This window comes from Pseudonaja textilis, chromosome 16 (genome assembly GCF_049901715.1).
Source record: "Pseudonaja textilis isolate UNSWEBS1 chromosome 16, rPseTex1.2, whole genome shotgun sequence".
Classification (NCBI taxonomy): domain Eukaryota; kingdom Metazoa; phylum Chordata; class Lepidosauria; order Squamata; family Elapidae; genus Pseudonaja; species Pseudonaja textilis.
This window is the reverse complement of record NC_142005.1, coordinates 7,763,161-7,782,679: the sequence shown is the minus strand read 5'-3', so window position 1 is coordinate 7,782,679 and position 19,519 is coordinate 7,763,161. Positions and strand designations below refer to the sequence as shown.

The window sequence follows — 19,519 nt, the reverse complement described above, 5'->3', positions numbered from 1 at the left end:
AACACTGATGGTGTTACCTAATTGGATCATAAAACGTCGGTAAGAAAACCACCAAGCTCAGAGAGACCCAAGGACCCCACAATTCAAACAGTCTCTCCTATTGTATTTCAAATGTCCCTCTTCGCGCTTTTTCCTAAAATGTCTGGGCAAAACACTATGACTTCCCTTTGAGAAGGCTTTCATTCCTTAAACCTGCCTCTCTCCCATGAACTTACATGCCAAAGCATCATACGGGAGAGACATTTACATCCAACCGACAACAACAAACAAAAAACCACAGTTAATGTTTTGATCTGACAGTTATAATTTTAAGAAAAGGCTTTCCTCCGAACAAAGGGGGGGGGAAAGAAAGACACAATTCTGCTTCTAAGGTAGCAATGAAAAAAGTGCAGCAGCCATAGCCATAGCTCAATACAGACAATACCTAGGGATAACAGGTGGTGGCTATCCAAGAACATCTGGGGAACGATAGATCTCGTCCTCCTGCTCTCTACAAAATAATGGAGAGAAAGACGGGCCCCTTTCTCAACAGGCAAGCAACATAAATATTTATGGAGAGTGAAAGAATTGAAAAAAAAACTGGGAGAGCAAAAGAGAAGGGGGGAGAGAGGTGGGGGGAGAGAGAGAGAGGCAGGATATTTAGCTTTTTTCTACAAAATTTCTATTTCGGGTGTCACTATCCTTAAAGAAGAAGGCATGAATCGGGTTCTTTTGGTTGGGGGCACTTAAGATGCTGAAATTGTGACAGCTTAAGAACTAGGAAGTTTTTATTTTCTGCCTTCCGACAATGGCCCCGGGGTTACAGGTACAGAAGATAAATCATTCTGCTAATTTTAGCAAAGTTACGTCCTGCAGCAGAGGCTGGAGACTGCCTGCTTACATGGCGAAACATCAGCCAGAGGCATGAGTTATGGAACTATCAAAATCACAAGAAGATGGTGGGCACGTTTTCTCAAGTTGTTCAGTTCTGGAATTAAAACACCTGGACTTTCGGATGTTTTTATGCGCACTGAAAATCGCATGACACGCTCCTATCCTAGCAGAGGCTTCCAAGCTACATTTAAAGCATCCACAATCGCATGGATTCAAAACTGCTCACAGTTAAAGTCACGTTATGAAAATTAATACGAATATCTGAATTTTTTTTTTTTTTAAAAAAGAATATTGTCTCCTGCAGCTAGTTTTGCATCTATACGTATATTTGGAATCTAACTTTATTTTGCAGGACCGAAATTCCAAGGAACTGGACCATTTAGGAGAGCATGCCATCAAGTCCTCTCCGGCTCCATTCTCAATCTTTACAAATGGGAACATTAATTTCGAAAGCATTGTGTGCAGGGCTTTTGAAAAACATTTTAAGCACGCAAAATTAAGGTGTTAGATAAATGCCATGACGGGATTACTTTAACAAGAATAAACTGAGGTCTGAAAGCAAGGAGAGAGAAATTCTATCTGATCAGCCACTTGTTTAGAGATGCATCTCAAATCCAGGTTCGCAAAAACATGAAGATTTCGGTGAGGCCGGAATAAACACAGGTCAAATTCTGAAGGTGAAACTATGTCACCTGGGAGAAAGGACAGAATTGAGTTTTAAACATCACCACACACACACACACGCGTGCGCGCATACTCAGTCTCTACGAGACAATTTCTCATTGACCTTCAAAATACAATGTTTATTGAAACACCGGTGTCCTCTTATCCCCAGAGAAATGATCTGTATCTCTAGCCAACTACCAAAAAAATCTCCCTCTTGCAACGCCCCGAATGAATTGGCATACCTGTCTTCTTTACACTTCGTTTCTCCTCTTACAATTCCTACCTGCTCTGGTTACATCCACATACCTTCTTGCCACTGAGGCTTATACAGCTTATGCATTTAGAAAACAAACATGCAGCCCGAGAAGCATCATTGCTCAATAATTATGAGGACAGCGGGGCACATACGGAGTTTGTAGCAAGAAAAGCAGAATATAAATTTAATAGAGAAAGGTTATCCGAGGGCTTTGAGCAGCATGCAGAGTGTGTCCCCCACACCTTTTGCTTCCCATCCAAGAAGCTTCTTCAGCTCTGAAGAAGCTTCTTGGGTGGGAAGGGAAAAGTCTTCAAGGAAAAAACCAAGATGTCCAGTTGCCTTTTGAAAAAAAAGAAAAAGAAATAGAACCCTTCTGATCAATAAATCCTGATAAATTGCCCAGATCTGGGGCTGCATAACATAACGGTTAAAATCCTGAGCTACAAAACAAGAGTTTGTCCATTTAAATCTCACTTTTCTCCTGAACTTTGCAGAAAACCAGCATTTTTCTTAGGTGCTGGTCCTGTATCCCACAATACCGGGAGAATACCAACCGACCGTACCGTGTTGTAAGGACTGCAACAAGATAAATGTGGGGCAAGCACACTTAACCCTCAAAATCCCTTTGCTTGGTTACTCTTGGCATCGTGAAACTGGATTTTGCAAGTCAGTCTAAATCAGAACACAGAACTAGCACAACCAACATCAAGTGGGTTTTTAAAGAGAAACACTCAGGACGAGAAACACTCAGGACGGGGAGGGTGGTACAGGCAGTTCTCGACTTAGAACAGTTCATTTAACGACGGTTCAAAGTTACAGTGGCCCTGAAACAAGCGACTTATGGCTGTTTTTTCCCCACTTACGACTGTTTGCAGTATCCCCAGGATCATGGAATCAAAATTCAGAGCCCTGGGAACTGACTCATATTTATGACTGGTGTAACGTCCTGGGAGTTAGGGGATTCCTCTTTTGCGACCTTCTGACCAAGCGAAGTCAGCGGGGAAGCCAGATTCACTTAACAACCGTGGTACTAATTTAACCACTGCGGTGATTCGCTAAACGGCTGAGGCAAGGAAGATTGTAAAATGGAGCAAAAGTCACTTCACAAAATGTCTCGCTTTGCAACAAAAAAATTGGGGCTTGGTCAGGTCTGTTAAGTCGAGGACAACCTGTACTGAAAAGGGGGAAGAGAGAAACCCAAAACTAGTCCTGTATCAATGGAAAAAAACCAAACCAAACCAACCCCCTGGATAGGGACACTAGGGTTTAAACCCAAGTGCGACTCACCTGCTTCGCAGATCCTGGGTCATTCTTCTCCTCACCCATTTTTCCAACTTTCTGCACCCTCCTGGGCTGTTTAATAGTGGTTTTTATGGCAGGGCGACAGACATAGTTTTCCAAGTTCTTGGGGGGTTTCTTAGTTCTCTTAGCCTGGAGGCCAATTTTCAGTTTTAAATTCCCTTCGGAAAAGTTTGTCTCCTTCACAGAAAACTGGTGCTGGGCATCCGACAGGCTCCCCTCTTTCCCCGCCTCATCGCTGCCACTCTTCTCACGACTCTTCTTCTTCTCCTCCTCTTCCTCCTTTGCGCTACCATCGACCTCCACTTCTCGCCTAACTCCCGTGGCACCCGCAGAGGGGCTCTTCCCAGAAAACCCTTCAGAACCAGAACCCAACCCTAACATAGCAGTATGCTGAGGGTCCATCACAGTTATGTGCTGTGGCAAAACTTCTTCTCTTAAAAGATGGCAGGCCAGCGGTCCATAGGTCGCTCTTCCCGGATGTCCGTGGCCAACATCTTCTCACTATGAACAGACAGAAGGGGAGAGAATGATTTCCTTTCCGAGGGCAGAGGTTCAGAATTATGAATCTTTGGAGCCAAGGCTTACGTGCGCTCCAGTTGTGCACTAATACAAAATGGTATCAGCTTTTCATTTATGAAAATTAAAAAGGAAACACTTAAAGAGAAACACAAACATCAAAAAAAATGCTTCAAGGCAAACAGTTCTTGAAATACTCTGTGAGCAGGGGGAAGATTTGACTTGTACAAATCTATTTTTAATGGATTTCATACAAATTTTTCTGTTGCGCATGCCACCTCTGGATGAGATGAGTGACACATAAATCCAAACAAACTGACCTTTTATTTTTTTTCTAACTGTAATAAATTACGCCAATGGGGATATAAATCTTGCTACTGGTTTGCTCCTCCAGCGCTGGTTCTCAGCAAGTGAATAGTTGTGACAACCTGAGGAAGAGGAGGGGGTGTTCCAGTCTCTACAAGCCCCCCACAGCTGCACATGCAATTCAAAAGCGGTGAAAGGCTCCCCATTTCTCCTCCGCTCCCAATGGCTGAAATAGCTGGGGATTCTGGGAAAATGTACCCCAAATTTACTTATCAAATGTACTTGCTGCCCATTTCCTGGTCTCAGGAGGGCCACCATCCATAAGACTGAGGCTGTTCTAATTGTCTATCAACAAGAGATAATCTTGGTTAAATTTTAAGAACGTATCAAAGAGGGAACTCCCAAACCAATTGGATGAAAATAGCATAGAAAAGAGAGGCAATCATAACCCTGGAATTCCCTGAACCGGCCAAAATGGTTTTCATTCTCTCTAAAAAAGATTACAAAAAAAAAAAATCCTCAATCAAACTTTGAACAAGTTAACAAGAAGTGATGGATAACGTGAGTGATAAGTATTTAGATCTAAGGTTGATGAACAAAAGCAAAAGTTCTTAGCTATAAAAATGTTTCAGAGACAGAAGAAAAGCTTCCACTACATGAGAAAAAAAAAATCACATATGGATACCAGCCTTGATAAGGTATATTTTATTCCCAAGTCATCTAATGACACAACAATCCTGCTCTTTCCTCTGGCTGTAGGATATGTGATGTTGGATGTATTTTAGATCTTATATAGCACTCCTTTTCTTCTCTTTTTTATGTAACTCAAACTGACCAGTTAAATAGTTCGTGGGAGCTTACACATTGTGGCATACAAACAAAAAAACAAAAAATATTAATGAACTTTATAAAACTATCTGCACAGGATCTGTGGAGGAATTGCTCTCCAGAGCAGTTCTAAACAGGTTAACCGGGTTGTCAAGAATCTCTTTCGCCATATGGGAGCCAAAGGCTACATTTAAATAAAAAATTAGCATGCAAAGCACATGTAATGTCATGTGTGATGATCTATTATGGTGCATGGACACGCTGGGAAACAGCGATTGGCTAAGAGTTTTCCAACATTTGTATATCAAACAAAACACGTGTGTGTTTATGCATGAGTGTGTGTGCACATCGCACACTCTCTGCTACTTTTCACCAATGGAATATGTCTTATGCTGAATATATGGCAATACTGAGGTGATTTCAAGGAATCAATCTTCGGCTTGTATGTACAGTTTATGCTGGGAACACCCAGCAATAATTCTTGGAAATCAAGTTTATTTAGCAACCCTCTGTAAAAGTTTCCAACTATGGAACTGTATGGTCAAGAGTTTATCATACACATTTTACAAGGTTCAGCCACCTGAATTTCCATCATATTGACAACCAAAAAAGTATTTTTATAAAAAGATATCTAGAACTAGAAGTCTACACACATAGACACGTAGTTAAACCAACCAGCAGAGACACACATCACAATTAAGAAGAGGAAGACTTCGACACCAAGATCAAGAATTCTGGAACTGTACCACAACCTCCAGTGTAAACAGTGAGGACCCAAAAATCTGACAACACAAAGTCTCAACAGGAGGGAATCCCACAAGGATTGTGTGTGTAAATTCCCTTATTGCAATTTATCCATCTGGCCCTGGACAGTATAAAACAAAAAAAACCAAGCGTAAGAGTCTGAACAAAAATCCCAAAAGGGAAACCTACAACATTAAGCTACGAAACTGCAACCGACTCAGTCAAACTCCCCAATATAAGGGGCCTTGCCAAAACACCAACATGTAACAAGTTCCCCCTTCTCAAAATCCTTTGCCAAAATAGGACTCCCACCCAACTAGAGATCAAGCAGCTCTCTTAAGCCATCATCTCTCATATACCTAGGTATCTAGGGGGTGGATCCTGCATGCACATGTATAACTGTACACCTATGCATTTATGAGATACTCTAATATATCATTGGAAGTATACACAGGTGTATATAAACCTATGCATACAAGCATAATACACCCCCCCCTATAAACATGTGCATATTCATAACATAATACACACACCCATGACACAATGTCTATAACTGTGCACAGTTCTAAGACTCACACATAACACTCAGATAAAGGTGTGCATGTATAATATACTCCCCCCATAGATGGTTGCACCTACAGACTTAATAGACTCAGATAAAGGTATGCATGCACATCTAATACACACTCAAATAAAAGTGTGCTAACATAATACGCACACACTATACAACTCCCCCTATAAACAAGTGCACACATCTTAACACACTCACGCAAACGGGCTCTCACATACATGACACTTGAAGATATGCTGACAGATGACACTCCCCCATAAATGGGGACGCAGGCAGTCCTAATATTCAGGTGTGCAGGCACACCTAATACACACCCAGATAAAGGTGTGCTTAAACAATACACACACACACACACCATACAACCTTTCCCCCATAAACACACAAACCTAACAGATGAAGGTGCCTGCAAACCCCCACCCCCATAAACACAACACACATATTGATACACATAACACACAAAGATGTGCTCACACAATACACAAACGCCATACAACAGCTTCCCCCCCTCCCCAATACACGGGTTGGACACACAGCCCTAAGAGATCCACACAAACGTGCACTCACACACATGACACACAGGTAAAGGTGTGCACGCACCCTCAGGACACTCCCCCATAAACGGTGCACACACACACACAGAGCTAACAGATTCAGACCAAGGTGTGCACGCACACACCATACACACTCAGATAAATTTCAGCACGCGCGCACACACACACACACCCAAATACTCCATGCACGCATTGGTACACACACCCCAAGGAGGTGTGCTCCCATAATACACACGCCCGTACCCCATGCACTCCTCCCCGCCTATGAGCGTGTGCACACGCAGACCTCCCAGGCTCAGATACAAGTGTGCACACACAACACACACACACACACACACTCGCAGGGGATGGCACCTCAACCCCACCGGCCGCGTTTGGATACCAGGGCTTTTAAAACACCCACCAGACCTCCCCGCTTCCCCAAAGGGGTTTCCCCCGCTTTTCCGCGGGGAGCCCCCTTCCTGCCCCCTCACAAAGCCGAGAAGGGCCTAGGCGAGCGGCTCTTTCCCTTCTCGGCCTCGGGAAAACAAGTCCTGTCACGGAGCCTCGCCCGCCTCGGCCTAGCTGTCAGGGCGGTGGCACTGAAACCCCCCGCTCCTTTTTTTTCTCCTCCTCCTCCTTCCCCTCCACCCTCCACCCCGCCGCCGCCGCCGCCGCCTCACCTCTCCTCCGCCGCCGCCTCGCAACTCACCGTATCGCGGCCAGGCTGCCGCCTCATCCCGCAGGCCGGATGGCGGCTGCGGCCGATGCTTTGAAACCGGAACGCCGGGAGGCAAACGGCGGCCTTCGGCCTGCCTCCTTCACTCGCCCCCTCACGCTCCTGAGGGCGGCCGCGGATCCAAAATGGCGGCAGCGGCGGCGGCGACGGCGGCGGCGGCGGCAGCAGCAGTAGCGGCGGCGCTCTGGCCTCAGCGCGCGCCTGCGCGCTCCTGTCTCGCGCTCGAGCGCGCCCTGGCCACGCCCACGCCTCCTTCCCTCCCTCCCTTTTTCGGGGGTGGGGGGAAACCAACCTTACTCTTCCCTTCAGCGCTTGGATGCCTCGAAGCGGGGGGAGGGAGGAGAAAGAGAAGAGAGACGGAGGGGGAGCCTCCGCCAATCAAGGCCGGCCGCTTGCCAGGCGGGCCCGCCTCTCTCAGCCCGCCCGCCAATCGACGTCGCCTTGGCGAGAGAGGAGGGTGAGGGAGAAGCGGCGCGTACTCGCGCTCCTGTGGGGAGGGGGCGGTCAAAGAGGGAAGGGAAGGGAAAAAAAAAAAAAGATTCGGACGAAGGAAGAATGTCCCTTGCCAGGACCCGTCGCCCGAACACTGAGGCGCCGCCGGGCTGAGGCGCGCGGCAGATTAAGATGGCGGCGCCCAGCACGACGGAAAACTCCTGAGGGACCGGCGGAGATTATTTTTTTTAAACCCTTCACGGCGATCTAGCACGTCGGTTGGCTTTCTTTCTCCTTTTTTTTCTCGTAGGAAGTTATATTTCGGTTTTGGCGGAAGGTGGGGATGACAGCCTTTTGGGGGAGGGGGCTGTTTTGCTTTTATTTCCTATTTAATGCGAGGTTTGTGAGGGGGACAACGACACACAGAATTAGGCACCTGTCATTCTGCCTGTCGTTTCTCTTCATACAACTTCTGGGGACGGTCTTGTGAGCGAAGACGGCCTCATCCTTCAGCCAGGGGCTTGTTCTCTCCTTCGAGCCTACCTCGCAGGGTTGTCGTGCAGCCTTTCCTGACATGGAGGGGGGGCTCCAAATGGGGGACAGGCTGCTTTGCTGTAGTGGCTACGAAGTGGAAAAGCTTTCTGTGAATTAAAACGTATTCCTTTAAAATATAGATGAAAATAGAGCTTAAGTTCCTTGCATCGGAAGGAGGAGAAGAAGAAACAAATCTGAAGAGGAAAAAACGGCACTAAACAATCCAGCAAGAACCCAGTACAGGTAGTCCTTGGTTTACAACCACCACTGAGCCCAAAGCGTTGCTCAGTGAGACATATTAAGTGAATTTTCTCCCTTTTGACCCCCTTTCTTGCCTCAGTTGTTAAGCGAATCATTCAGTGGTTAAGTTAGGAACACAGTCGTTAAGTGAATCTTTGACTTTGTAGGTCGCAAAAAGGGGATCACGTGACCCCGGGACACTGCAACTGTCGTAAATATGAGTTAGTTGTCAAGCATCTGAATTTTAATCACGTGACCATGGTTGTTGACGCTGCAACGGTCGTTAAGGGTGAAAAAAAAGGTTGCAAGGCACCTTTTTCAGTGCCGTTGTAACTTCGAACAGCCACCAAGTGAATTATAAGTCGAGGACTACCCGTATGTTCTGTGTTGGAGGTTGGAAAGCAAAAATACTGAAAAATGGAGAAATGGGGGTTTCTTTTTTGGAAAAGGCACGATTGAATGGGAAGCTCATTGTCTATTTTGTGGCGATGAAAGAGAACGATGAAAGAGATCCTTTCGCATCTTATTTACACATTTTCTAGAGTTGGTTTGCTGGCTCTCTACCGTAATAGATCTGGAAATTTACAATTTCTCCTTTACGCCGTCAAGGGAGTTATATCACTGCTTGGCTTTCAAAAAGTTAAAAAGTGAAAACCCTGCTTAGAATACAGATCTTGCTACCTTTTGTTTAAAACAACTGCTGGTATTATTATTATAGCATACCAGTGTGGTATGCTGGATGCTCTGCAGTGGATAAGAAGATGCTCCAGAGTGTTGTAAACACAGCACAAAAAAATCATCAGTTGCTCTCTTTCTTCTTTGGAAGAGATTGCGAAGACCAGACTCCTCTCTAGAACACTAAAAATCTCCACAGACTGTTCTCATCCTGGACATTCATATTTTGATCTGTTACCATCAGGGAGGCGTTATAGGTGTCTTAAAATGAGGTCTAATAGATTGAGAAACAGTTTCTTTTCCAAGGCAGTAATTGTACTGAATCAAACAGTGCATTTGTGATTCAGTCCTATTATTATTATTATTATTATTATTAAATTTTTAAAACTCTATAGTGTGATTGTGATGTGGTGTTGGGGCACTGTGCTGGAGTAGCTTTCAAATTTCATTGTATTCATGGAATGCAATAACAATAAAGGTATTCTATTTTCAGGAGGAACAATGCTGAGGAGTTTGAGAAAACTCATCCCTCGGGGATACCAGGTGAGTTCACCCACCTGCCTGTGATTTGGGGACAAGGAATGGTTTTTGAGGTACCAAAAGGGATCACAATCATGAAAAGGGATCACAACCATGCTGCTCTTTTTATCTTCAGGCTAAGGTTAAGCCAACTACTTGTTTCTAAATATGCCTCTCTTTTTTAAAAAAAGCTTTGTTTCAGGGTTTTTTTAAAAAGTTTTTTTATTTTTAGTTTTAAGGCATTTTTAAGCTTTCCTTTTTCTAGCCGTTGTTTTGAAAAACCAGGATACCTCCCTACTCACAGACTCTTTCTCCCCTTAGCTGGGACAGGATGGCTTTCTCTATCCCAGAACCTGGCAGAGGGCAACGTCAACTCAAAATGCCCAGCTTCAACCAGAAATGCTCAGAGTGGCCCTTGTTACCAGCCAGAACGACCCAGTGAGTTAACATTAGGAGGCGTGGGAGTTTGGAAGGGGTCAGCTATTCTCGGCCGGTGACCACAATTGAGCCCAAAATTTCTGCTGACAAGTGAGACAGTTGTTAAGAGAGAGCTTTGCCCCAGTTTATAACCTTTCTTGCCACAGTTGTTGTGTGAATCACTGCAGTTTTTAAGTTAGTAACTCAGCTGTTAAGTGAAACTGACTTCAGAAGGTATCAAACAGTGACCACAGAACACTGCAACCGTCATAAATATGAGCCAAGTTGCCAAGCATCTGAATGTTGATCACATAACTATGGGGATGCTGCAACTATTGTAAAGTGTGAAAAATCCCTTTTTTCAGTGCTTTTTGTAACTTCAGAAGGTCCCTAAATGAACTGTTGTAAGTCGAGAACTACCAGTATTTCCAATTGTTTGTGGACTCCGGCAAAGGTTCGTGACTCTGCCAAGCAAAGTAGAATATTTATTGTTGGATCAAGCTTGTGGTGTGTTCATTTGGGAAAATAATGGTTGCCTTGGTCAGCATGAATTGCATTTGACTGTAGGATCTAGTTATAATCTGGTGATCATTTTAAATTATAAGTAAGCAACCGCCTGCTTCGCTGCGTTACCTTTTCTCCGGCATCTACTTAACTTGGATTGATGGGGTAGGGAGGTCAGCCTTTTGAGGTAAACCACAAAGACTTGCAGGATTCTATTACTGATTTTTTATTATGTGCCACCAATTTGGGTTTGATTCCTAGCAACTAAAAATATAAATTTTGTCTATGACAATCCGTCCTTAATCTGTTCGTTCCAGTAGCCCAATGGTGCCCCCTCCAGCTGCCTGCTGGTCAGCCTCTCTTCCTTTCCACCTTTCCCTGCATGACAGCTTTTTTCAATTAGGTCCTCCTCTAACTGTGTACATATCTATTAGAATACCCTACAAAGAAGGTGAATTCTAGTTTTCCTTATAAGAGTTGATTTCCACTTCCACAATTTACCCACAGCCTCCAAGGGAATTTGTTTGAGGGATCCCAAGTCCGCTCTCCACCTGTAAGAAAGCTGCAACCATTCTCTAAAAAATCTGGAATTACAGTTATTTCTTTACATAAAGTGCAAGCATACTCGATGCCCTAAAAATGGCCAATGTGCAGCTTTTGATTGCAATTTTTTTTTAAAAAAAATAATCAGACCGGGTGGTGCCATCGCAGCCCTTTCACCAACGATGTCTGTAGAAATAATCAAACAGCCCTGTCATTTTAAAGAAGCACATCTTAAAAAAAAAAAAAGAATTTCCCCTTAGGTGTGTATTTGACAGGGAGAACATACCACAATCATCTTCACTGTTACAATAAGAACCGCAGCAACCCAAAACGTGGCAGGCAAAACCGTCCTCGGGAGGTTTTTATAGCTGCTTCTGCCATTGAAAAAAAAATCTTCTGGGGGGTCTCCATGGAAACCGCAACAGGCAGGCAAGACCCTGTGTGTGTAACACACACACACACACCACCTCCCAGCACTAGTATGGGGCCATTCTCTGCCATCCAGAGTCTCTCAGTTGCCTGGCAACTGGTCTTTCCCCGTTGCTTGGAACAAAAAAAATAAAATAAAACCCCAGCGTGGGTATAGGCACCCAGAACTGATGACGGAGATGGATTTAAACCTATTTTTCTCAGCTCGAGATCCCCAGCGGATCAAGCAAGGAATCTTCGCCCGCTGGGCTAAAGGTGTCCTCGTTCCCACCTCTTCGGGCTCAAAGAGAGGAAGAAGGTTTGCACGAAGGCTGAATGGCTTTTATCCAGAGCTCTCTGGATACCCCAACCTGGTGGATAAACGGCAAGATATGTAGGCAGTCTTTGACTTAACAAAACAGTACATTCAGTGACTTATAGCTATTTTTCACACGACCGTTGCAAAATCCCCGTGGTCACATAATCAGAACTCCGATGCTTGACAACTGACTCGCACTTAATGACGACTGCAGTGTCCCAGGGTCACGTGATCCCCTTTTGCGACCTCTTGACGAGCAAAGTCAACGGAGAAGTCAAGTTTCACTTACCGGCCGCGTTATTAATTTAACAGCTGCAGCGATTCACTTAACTAGGGTAGCAAGAGAGGCACGTAAAACGGGGTGAAACTCGCTTAAATGTCTCACTTAGCAGCTTAAAAGTTTGGGCTCGGTTGTGGACTACCTGAATGCTCCTTGTGGCAATGCAGGCCAGTGATTTGTCCTTCCTTCCTGTGGTTCCCTTTAACTCCTTGGGAATATTTCATCGTAATTTCCACAACCAAAAAGAAAAACAATTCGGCGTGATGGTCAACAAGAACTGAACTCGGCCATCGTCTCTCTCCTCCTTTCCATCTTTGCAGGCCAAACACAGTGAAGAGCACATAGGTCAATATTACACCATCTCTCCCGAGGAAGTAAAGGAGGCCCTTCCTCACGGGCTACCAGCACGCTTCAAACTCCAGGTGATGTGTCCGCCTTTCAAAACGTTGCAGGGTGAACCCCAGGGCTGGGCCTTCGAAAGCGACCAAAGCTCTTTCGCTTGAGCCCAAACTTCGCACTGATCTGAAGGTCTTGACTTTCTCCCTTTTTCTCTTTTCCCCGGCAGATGAAAACCTTCAATGAGGCTTGCGTCATGGTTCGACAGCCGGCGGTGGAACTCATCACCTACTTAAAACACACCAACTTGTCTCATCCAGCCGTCCGATATCTCCTCTGTATCCTTTCTGGTTGCTGTTCTTTCCACTGAACGAGACCGGGCAAGTTTCTGGTCCTCACGCTAAATGGAGTTAACAGAGGAGGCTGGGGGTTCGATCCTAGATGGAGGCGGGTATTTCCCTCTCTCTGGGCACGATGAGAATATTATCTGCTGAACAAAAACTCTGCATTGGCGACAGGAAGGGCATCCGGCCAGTAAAACACTCAGCTCCATTCGGCTGGCCAGATTCCAAGACGATGATGATGGTGCTAAAATAGTTACAGAATAAGAACAGGGCCGCACTCGGCCATCTGCAGGATCCCCTGTGTAGTCCTTGCTTAGTGACACACGTCCGGTCACGCGATGGCAATTCTGAAAGCTTGGCACCCAGCTCAAATTTAGAGTATCCTGCAGTGACGTGACCCCGATGTTCAGTGCCGTTGTAACTTGGAATGGCTGATAAAACAAGTAGCCATAACTCCAGGAGTAGCTGTCCCTGCATGCAGGCACACACACACATTCTTCCACAGTACAGATGACGGGTATGGGCTGTGGCTTCCTTAAACAGTCTTGAAGATGGAGAGAAGAGTACGGGAAAAACCATGGTTCTCTGCCACGCCGTGCATTATTGTGCAAGGCAGAATTGGGTCATCGTTCACATTCCAGACGGTAAGAACAACAGCGATAGCACTTAAGGCTTGTATACGGCCCCATCGTGCTTTACAGCACTCTTGGGACAATTTACAACGTAGGAGCATTATTTACACATTGCCCGCAACAATCTTGGTCTTCGTTTTACTGTCCTCGGAAAAATGGAAGGCCGAATCAACCACGAACCCCGTCAAGATCAGAATAACAGAGTTGGAAGGGACCTATGAGGTCTTCTAGTCCAACCCCCTGCCTAGGCAGGAAACCCTACACACCACTTCAGACAAATGGTTATCCAACATCTTTTTAAAAACTTCCAGGGTTGGGGCATTCACAACTTCTGGAGGCAAGTTGTTCCACTGGTGAATAGTTCCCACTGTCAGGAAATTCCTCCTTCGTTCTAAGTTGCTTCTCTCCTTGATTAGTTTCCACCTGTTGCTTCTTGTCCTGCCTTCTGGGTGCTTTGGAGAATAGACTGACACCCCCCCCCCCTCTTCTTTGGGGCAGCCCCTCAAACATTGGAACCCCGCTATCATGTCGTCCCTAGTCCTTCTGCCCACAGCCTGGATCAAACCTCCAGACTGTCGGCAGAGTTAGCCTGCAATAATACAGCAGTCTAATCACCAGGGGCTCTTCTGAACAATGCGCCATCCATGTTGGCCAGAGATCGTGGTTTCCCCGCAGAAGCCGTAATGTAACGACCCATTAAAAGCATTCCGCATTTTTATATTCCCTTCCAACTTTTTCTATCAATCTCTCTGTTTTTGAGGTTTTTTTTTTCTGGTCATTAACATAGAAAAAAATCCTTGGGCAGCTAATGTCAACTCTTTTGTCTGTATTTGTTTTTTAAAAAAGGTTATTCCAAACACCTGTTCTTTAAAAATTGGGGGCAATATTCTTGACAGCAGAATGCTTACAAGATCAAGAAAATGTGTGTGTGTGTGTGTGTGTGTGTGTGTGTATGTGTGTATATTATATATATATATATGTATGTATGTATGTATATGTATATATGTGTTGGTGAGTCATAACATATATGTATATATGTATATACATTTATATTTTTTTTGCAGAAGGAGGCCATTTCATTTGGTGATGTTTGACAGGATGGCTGCATTTTCGGCCGATGCATGGCAGATGCTGGACATCTGATGTTTAAAATGAGACATTTGGTGTATTCTTTCTCTCCCTCTTGCAGCTCACCTCTGGGTGAAGAACTGCAAAGAACTGGTTCCATCTTCTTACAATAACGAGCGGTTAGACCAGCCCTTGGAGGCAGCAAACTGGCTGAAGAATTTCAGAACCACCAACGGAAAGCTTTTAGCCCAGGTTGGCAGAATCTCTCTTTAAGCTTTGGGGAGGGAGAGAAATTAAAAAAAAAACAACAACCATGGACTTGATTGTGGGTCATCTTTGATTTACAACTGTTTGCTTCGTGAACATTCAAAGTCACAACAGCACTGAGAAAAAGAGACTGACGACCGTTTACAACCGTTGCAGCATCCATGGGGGAGTATAACAACCCTGTGATTCACTTAAAAAGCGCCAGTGATATGCTTAACAGCCGTAGCCAAATTTTCCCCCATTCGTTCCCAATAGAAAAAATTTCGGGTCTGAATTCTATTTTAATTTTTCCACATCTCTTCTATCCATTTCTGAATTTTCTGCCAATATGTTTGGGCTTTCTTGCAGTTCTACCGTGATAATATGTCGCAATTTGACTTCTCATTTAGTGGATTTTTTTTTTTTAAATGCTCCTTCTCCTCTGCAGATCAAAACCAAACAGAAGTACATATGGGGCAAGAGAGACGTCACTGAAGAAGGCTGTTCGCTGAGCGACTTGGCTGAGAAGGTGAGGCATGTGTTAAAAGTGGACGAATGGTTGTTGAATCACACCAACCGCCCGTGGGGTAGTTTATTGCCAACTCGGGTGATCATTATTCATGGCTGTTTCGTGAATAATGAAGGTCTCTGAGGAGCTTTATGGATTTCCCTAGCATGTTAAACGGGAGCCGGTTTGTTGTGGTGGTTCAGGGGCTAGATTAGAAAATGGGAGGTGGGGAATTCTAGTCCCACCTTAAGTATGAAAACCGGCTGGGTGACTTTGGCCCAATCACCAGGAAACGGGGAGTTCTAGTCCTACCTTAGGCATGAAAGCTGGCTAGATGATTCAGGGACAATCACTTGGAGACAGTGAATTCTAGTTCTGACTTAGGCATGAAAGCCAGCTGGGTGACTTTAGGTCAATCACCAAGGGATGTGAATTCTAGTACCATCTTAAGCATGGGCTGGTTCATTCTGGGACAACCACCAGGAGGTGGAGAGTTCTAGTCCTGCCTTAGGCCTGAAAGCTAACTTTGGCCTAGTCCCTTCCTCTCAGCCCGACCCACCTCAACAGGGTCATGGTTTTGGGGGGATACAAGAGTTGGGAACGTTATGGAAGCCACCTCAAATTCTTGGAAAGAAATTTGGGGTTGCATCGCCACCCTGCAAAGCATGGAGCTTGTAGCCCGGTTATTGCGCTGGATGGCAACGCGCCCCGCTCATCTTTCTTCTTCGTTCCTTGGCTCAGGGCTTGGCTTGGGTGACGTACGCCAGCGATGCTGTCGGGGTGATCTTGAAAGAGCTGAAGCAGCAATCTGGCCAGGGGTCCTTCCGACTGCTGGTGGCGGTGGACGGGATCAACTCCCTCTGGGGGAAGACAGCGTTGAAACACAACAAGCAGAACGTAGGTTCCCTCGTCCGACCTGCCTTGGGGGGGTCACACTTAAGCGACACTCGGTTTTAAGCTTTGGTGCGTCGGCTTTGGAAGACGTATTTTTACTCAGCAGCTTCTAAGCTGCCACATCTTAGTACCTAGGGATTTGGGAAAGGGGGAATTTCATGGAGAGGTGGAAGATTATAGACGTAACAACATTCTTTTCGTTAAAAGTCAAGGACAAGTCGCTCTCTACCTGCAAAGGAACGTGTCCAGTTTGGGATGGTGGTTGATTGGGCCATGGGGTGGACTTGGTGGGTGCAGCGGGTGGGGTTGTTGAATTTTCAATTGGGAAAAGAAAACCCCAAGAATTCCCCGATTCGAGTTTTCCCAGATATGCCAGTAGGACTTATTTAATAAATTCTTACTTGAATGGACTTTGTTTCCGAGTGCTGAATGAAATGGGGAGTTTCCTTAGAACGCCGACACGAGGCTTAGCGCCTCACAGCGGCTCTTGACTCAAGGCCATTTGTCCTGTAGTGGATGGAAACTAACCAAGGGGAGAAGCAACCTTAGAACTAAGGAGAAAACTTCCTGACAGCGAGGACAATGAAGCCAGTGGAACTACTTCCCACTAGAGGTTGTGGGCACTTCATCACTGGAGGCTTTTAAGAAGAGATCGGACAACCAATCTGAAATGAGATAGGCTCTCCTGCTTGAGTGGGTGGAATAGAAGACCTCCAAAGTCCCTTCTGACACTATTATTCAGTGTTCTAACCGTCCTCAAGGAGGGTGACGTAACGTCTTTTTTTTCCCAATCTTGCTAAAAACGTAGGATTTCTTTCTTTCTCTCTTCCTCTCCAGGTTTCTGTGGAGGAGCTGACGCTGATACACAATCTCAGGAAGATGGTGGACAACGACTGGGTGAGGACAGCCCCTTCCCTCCCGGGAAACTTAAGACCCCTTCAGAGCCAAGCGAGAGGCCGGCGGCTTCTAGGAGGCCGACCACGGATAGCGGGTTGCGGCTCTGACCGTGTGGTTTCTTGTCTGTTCTCAGGCAGGAGGGGCCATCGTGGCCACGCTCAGCCAGACAGGAGCGCCCTTCACGCCTCGACCGCTTTATTTGCCGCATGAGCTGCTGGGACGGGTGAGTGGGGAGCCAGTTTGAGGGAAACCGGCCCTTCGTAGGAGTCCAACTCTTGTCACCCCAATTAGCCTGTTCAGAAGGACCTTGATAGGCTGCCTGACCTTCCTGGTTCTCATTCACAAACTAAGCAACGTCATCAGTGCTAGGAGGGAGAGGAGGAGGAGGCGGAGGCGGAGGTAATTAGCTCACATCATCGGTGCTAGAAGGGAGGGTGGTTTGAGAGGAGGACGACCGTGGGGTCCTCGGTTGTTTTCTGGCAGACGTTTCATGACCCCACTAGGTAACATCATCAGTGCTAGAAGAAAGAGTGGTTTGCAGAGGGAGAGAGAGAGGAGAAGGAGGAGGCAAAGCATTGTGGGGTCCTTAGTGCTCTCTGAGCGTGGTGGTTTTCTTGCAGACGTTTCATGACCCAACTAGGTAACATCATCAGTGCTAGAAGAAAATGGGGGGTTGTGGACAGGGGGAGAAGGAGGGGGGAGGAAGAGGAGAAGGAAAAGGAGGAGGACGACTGTGGGGTCCTTGGTGGTCTCCGAGCTTGGCTCTTGCAGACGTTTCATGACCCAACTAGGGAACATCATCAGTGCTAGAGGGGAGCTATAAATCCTCTTTCTGGGACTGATAACGTTCCCTAGCTGGGTCATGAAACGTCTGCAAGAAAACCACCATTCTCTGACCGCAGCAAGGAATCCACAGTTTCAGCCCAGAGCTGCCAATATTCTATTCGAAAGGAGGATGGAGGCCTGGAGGATGGAAGGGTCCACATTCCAAGTTAATTGCTCTCCTCTTCCTGGGCAAGCGGAAAGAATCTCCTTGTATTCATTTTCCATTTCCACCCCACCCCACCCCACTGCACCTCCCCTTATTTTCCAAACTCCAGGACGGTTTCGCCGCCCTCGATCCTTTCGTTCCCATCGAGGTTTGCAACTACACAAATGCGGAGTTTGAGCGCTGCTACCAATATTACCTGGAACGCAAGTGGCTGCAGCATGAAAAAGGCAAGTTTAGCTGTTTTCAGTCAGTTTCCTGGCCGGCTTAAAAGGGCAAAGTGGTAAAAGTTGGAGGCCCCAAGGCTAAAAACCAGGCGATGGCGAGTTCTAGTCCTGCCTTAGGCATGAAAGCGGATTGGTTGAGTTGGTGCCAATGAACAAGGAGATTCTGAATTCTAGTCCCGCCTTAGGCATGAAAGCCAGTTGGATGGTTTTGTGCCAGTCACCGGGAGACTCTGAATTCTAGTCCTGCCTTAGGCATGAAAGCTGATTGGTTGACTTGGTGCTAATGAACCAGGAGACGGTGAGTTCTAGTCCCGCCTTGGGCATGAAAGCCAATTGGATGCTTTTGTGCCAGTCACCAGGAGACGGTGAGTTCTAGTCCACCTTGGGCATGAAAGCCAATTGGATGCTTTTGTGCCAGTCACCAGGAGACGGTGAGTTCTAGTCCCGCCTTGGGCATGAAAGCCAATTGGATGCTTTTGTGCCAGTCACCAGGAGACGGTGAGTTCTAGTCCACCTTGGGCATGAAAGCCAATTGGATGGTTTTGTGCCAGTCACCGGGAGACGGTGAGTTCTAGTCCCGCCTTGGGCATGCAAGCCAACAGCCCACCTGACGGTGGTGGTGGAAGAAATAGGAGGAAAGCAACGTTATTAGGAACGTTCATCACCTTGAATAATAATAAAGGCAGTATTTTAAATAATAAAGGCAGGATTTTTTTTAAAAAAATGTTAACCAATAAAATAAATGAATGAAACTTGCTTGTAAGACGATTGTTGTATGTGTTGATTCTGGAGCCAGTTCCTAACCTGATCCTTTTTTCCTTTTTTATATATGAATATGAAATTCTTTACATGCTGAAATAGCCAGCACCAAGGAGGGGAGAATGGAGCTCCGTTTTCTCTCTGGACGCAACCCCGGACTGTTTGAACGAATCAGTGCTTTCTTGTAGCCAAGGATCTCCACCACCCCCACACACATCATGGCTGAAGAAATCCCCTTGTAATAAATGTTTTAAAAGCTTCCCCTTTGCCATGTGCTGTTTGTACGCTCTTCCCTTGGATTTTATCGGCAGTGAAAGAAATTAACCTTCTAAAACCAGGCAAAATCCCAGAGATACCAATAAAAAATAGAGATGAGGTACTGACTAAAGGTCTACTTGGGTGAAAAAAAATTCAATTC

At 45.8% G+C, this 19,519-nt stretch overlaps 2 protein-coding genes across 15 annotated transcripts in view; one reads left to right on the top strand and one right to left on the bottom strand.

The window, feature by feature from the left end:
* ASH1L (ASH1 like histone lysine methyltransferase) overlaps positions 1 to 7,549 on the bottom strand; it is a 60,259-nt gene extending 52,710 nt beyond the window's left edge. Inside the window, 2 exon segments of the mRNA XM_087914054.1 lie at positions 3,083 to 3,598; positions 7,305 to 7,549. Coding sequence (XP_087770180.1) covers positions 3,083 to 3,499 — 417 coding nt within the window. The 5' untranslated portion in view covers positions 3,500 to 3,598; positions 7,305 to 7,549.
* A 45-nt stretch (positions 7,550 to 7,594) lies between these two features.
* DAP3 (death associated protein 3) lies at positions 7,595 to 19,361 on the top strand. Of its 14 annotated transcripts, none has more exons than XM_087914061.1 (14): positions 7,595 to 7,788; positions 8,438 to 8,540; positions 9,706 to 9,755; positions 10,053 to 10,169; positions 12,523 to 12,624; positions 12,768 to 12,876; positions 13,434 to 13,526; positions 14,704 to 14,834; positions 15,277 to 15,357; positions 16,078 to 16,233; positions 17,068 to 17,127; positions 17,261 to 17,350; positions 18,228 to 18,345; positions 19,204 to 19,361. In XM_087914061.1, the coding sequence occupies exons 3-14, from the start codon at positions 9,714 to 9,716 to the stop codon at positions 19,287 to 19,289; spliced, it is 1,185 nt and encodes a 394-aa protein (XP_087770187.1). In that variant the 5' UTR covers positions 7,595 to 7,788; positions 8,438 to 8,540; positions 9,706 to 9,713; the 3' UTR covers positions 19,290 to 19,361. The 14 variants fall into 14 exon arrangements, with proteins under 14 accessions (XP_087770187.1, XP_087770194.1, XP_087770185.1 ...); XM_087914068.1 differs by having other exon boundaries at positions 18,228 to 18,349; positions 19,208 to 19,361; XM_087914059.1 differs by having other exon boundaries at positions 7,764 to 8,041.
* Positions 19,362 to 19,519: the final 158 nt, after the last annotated feature.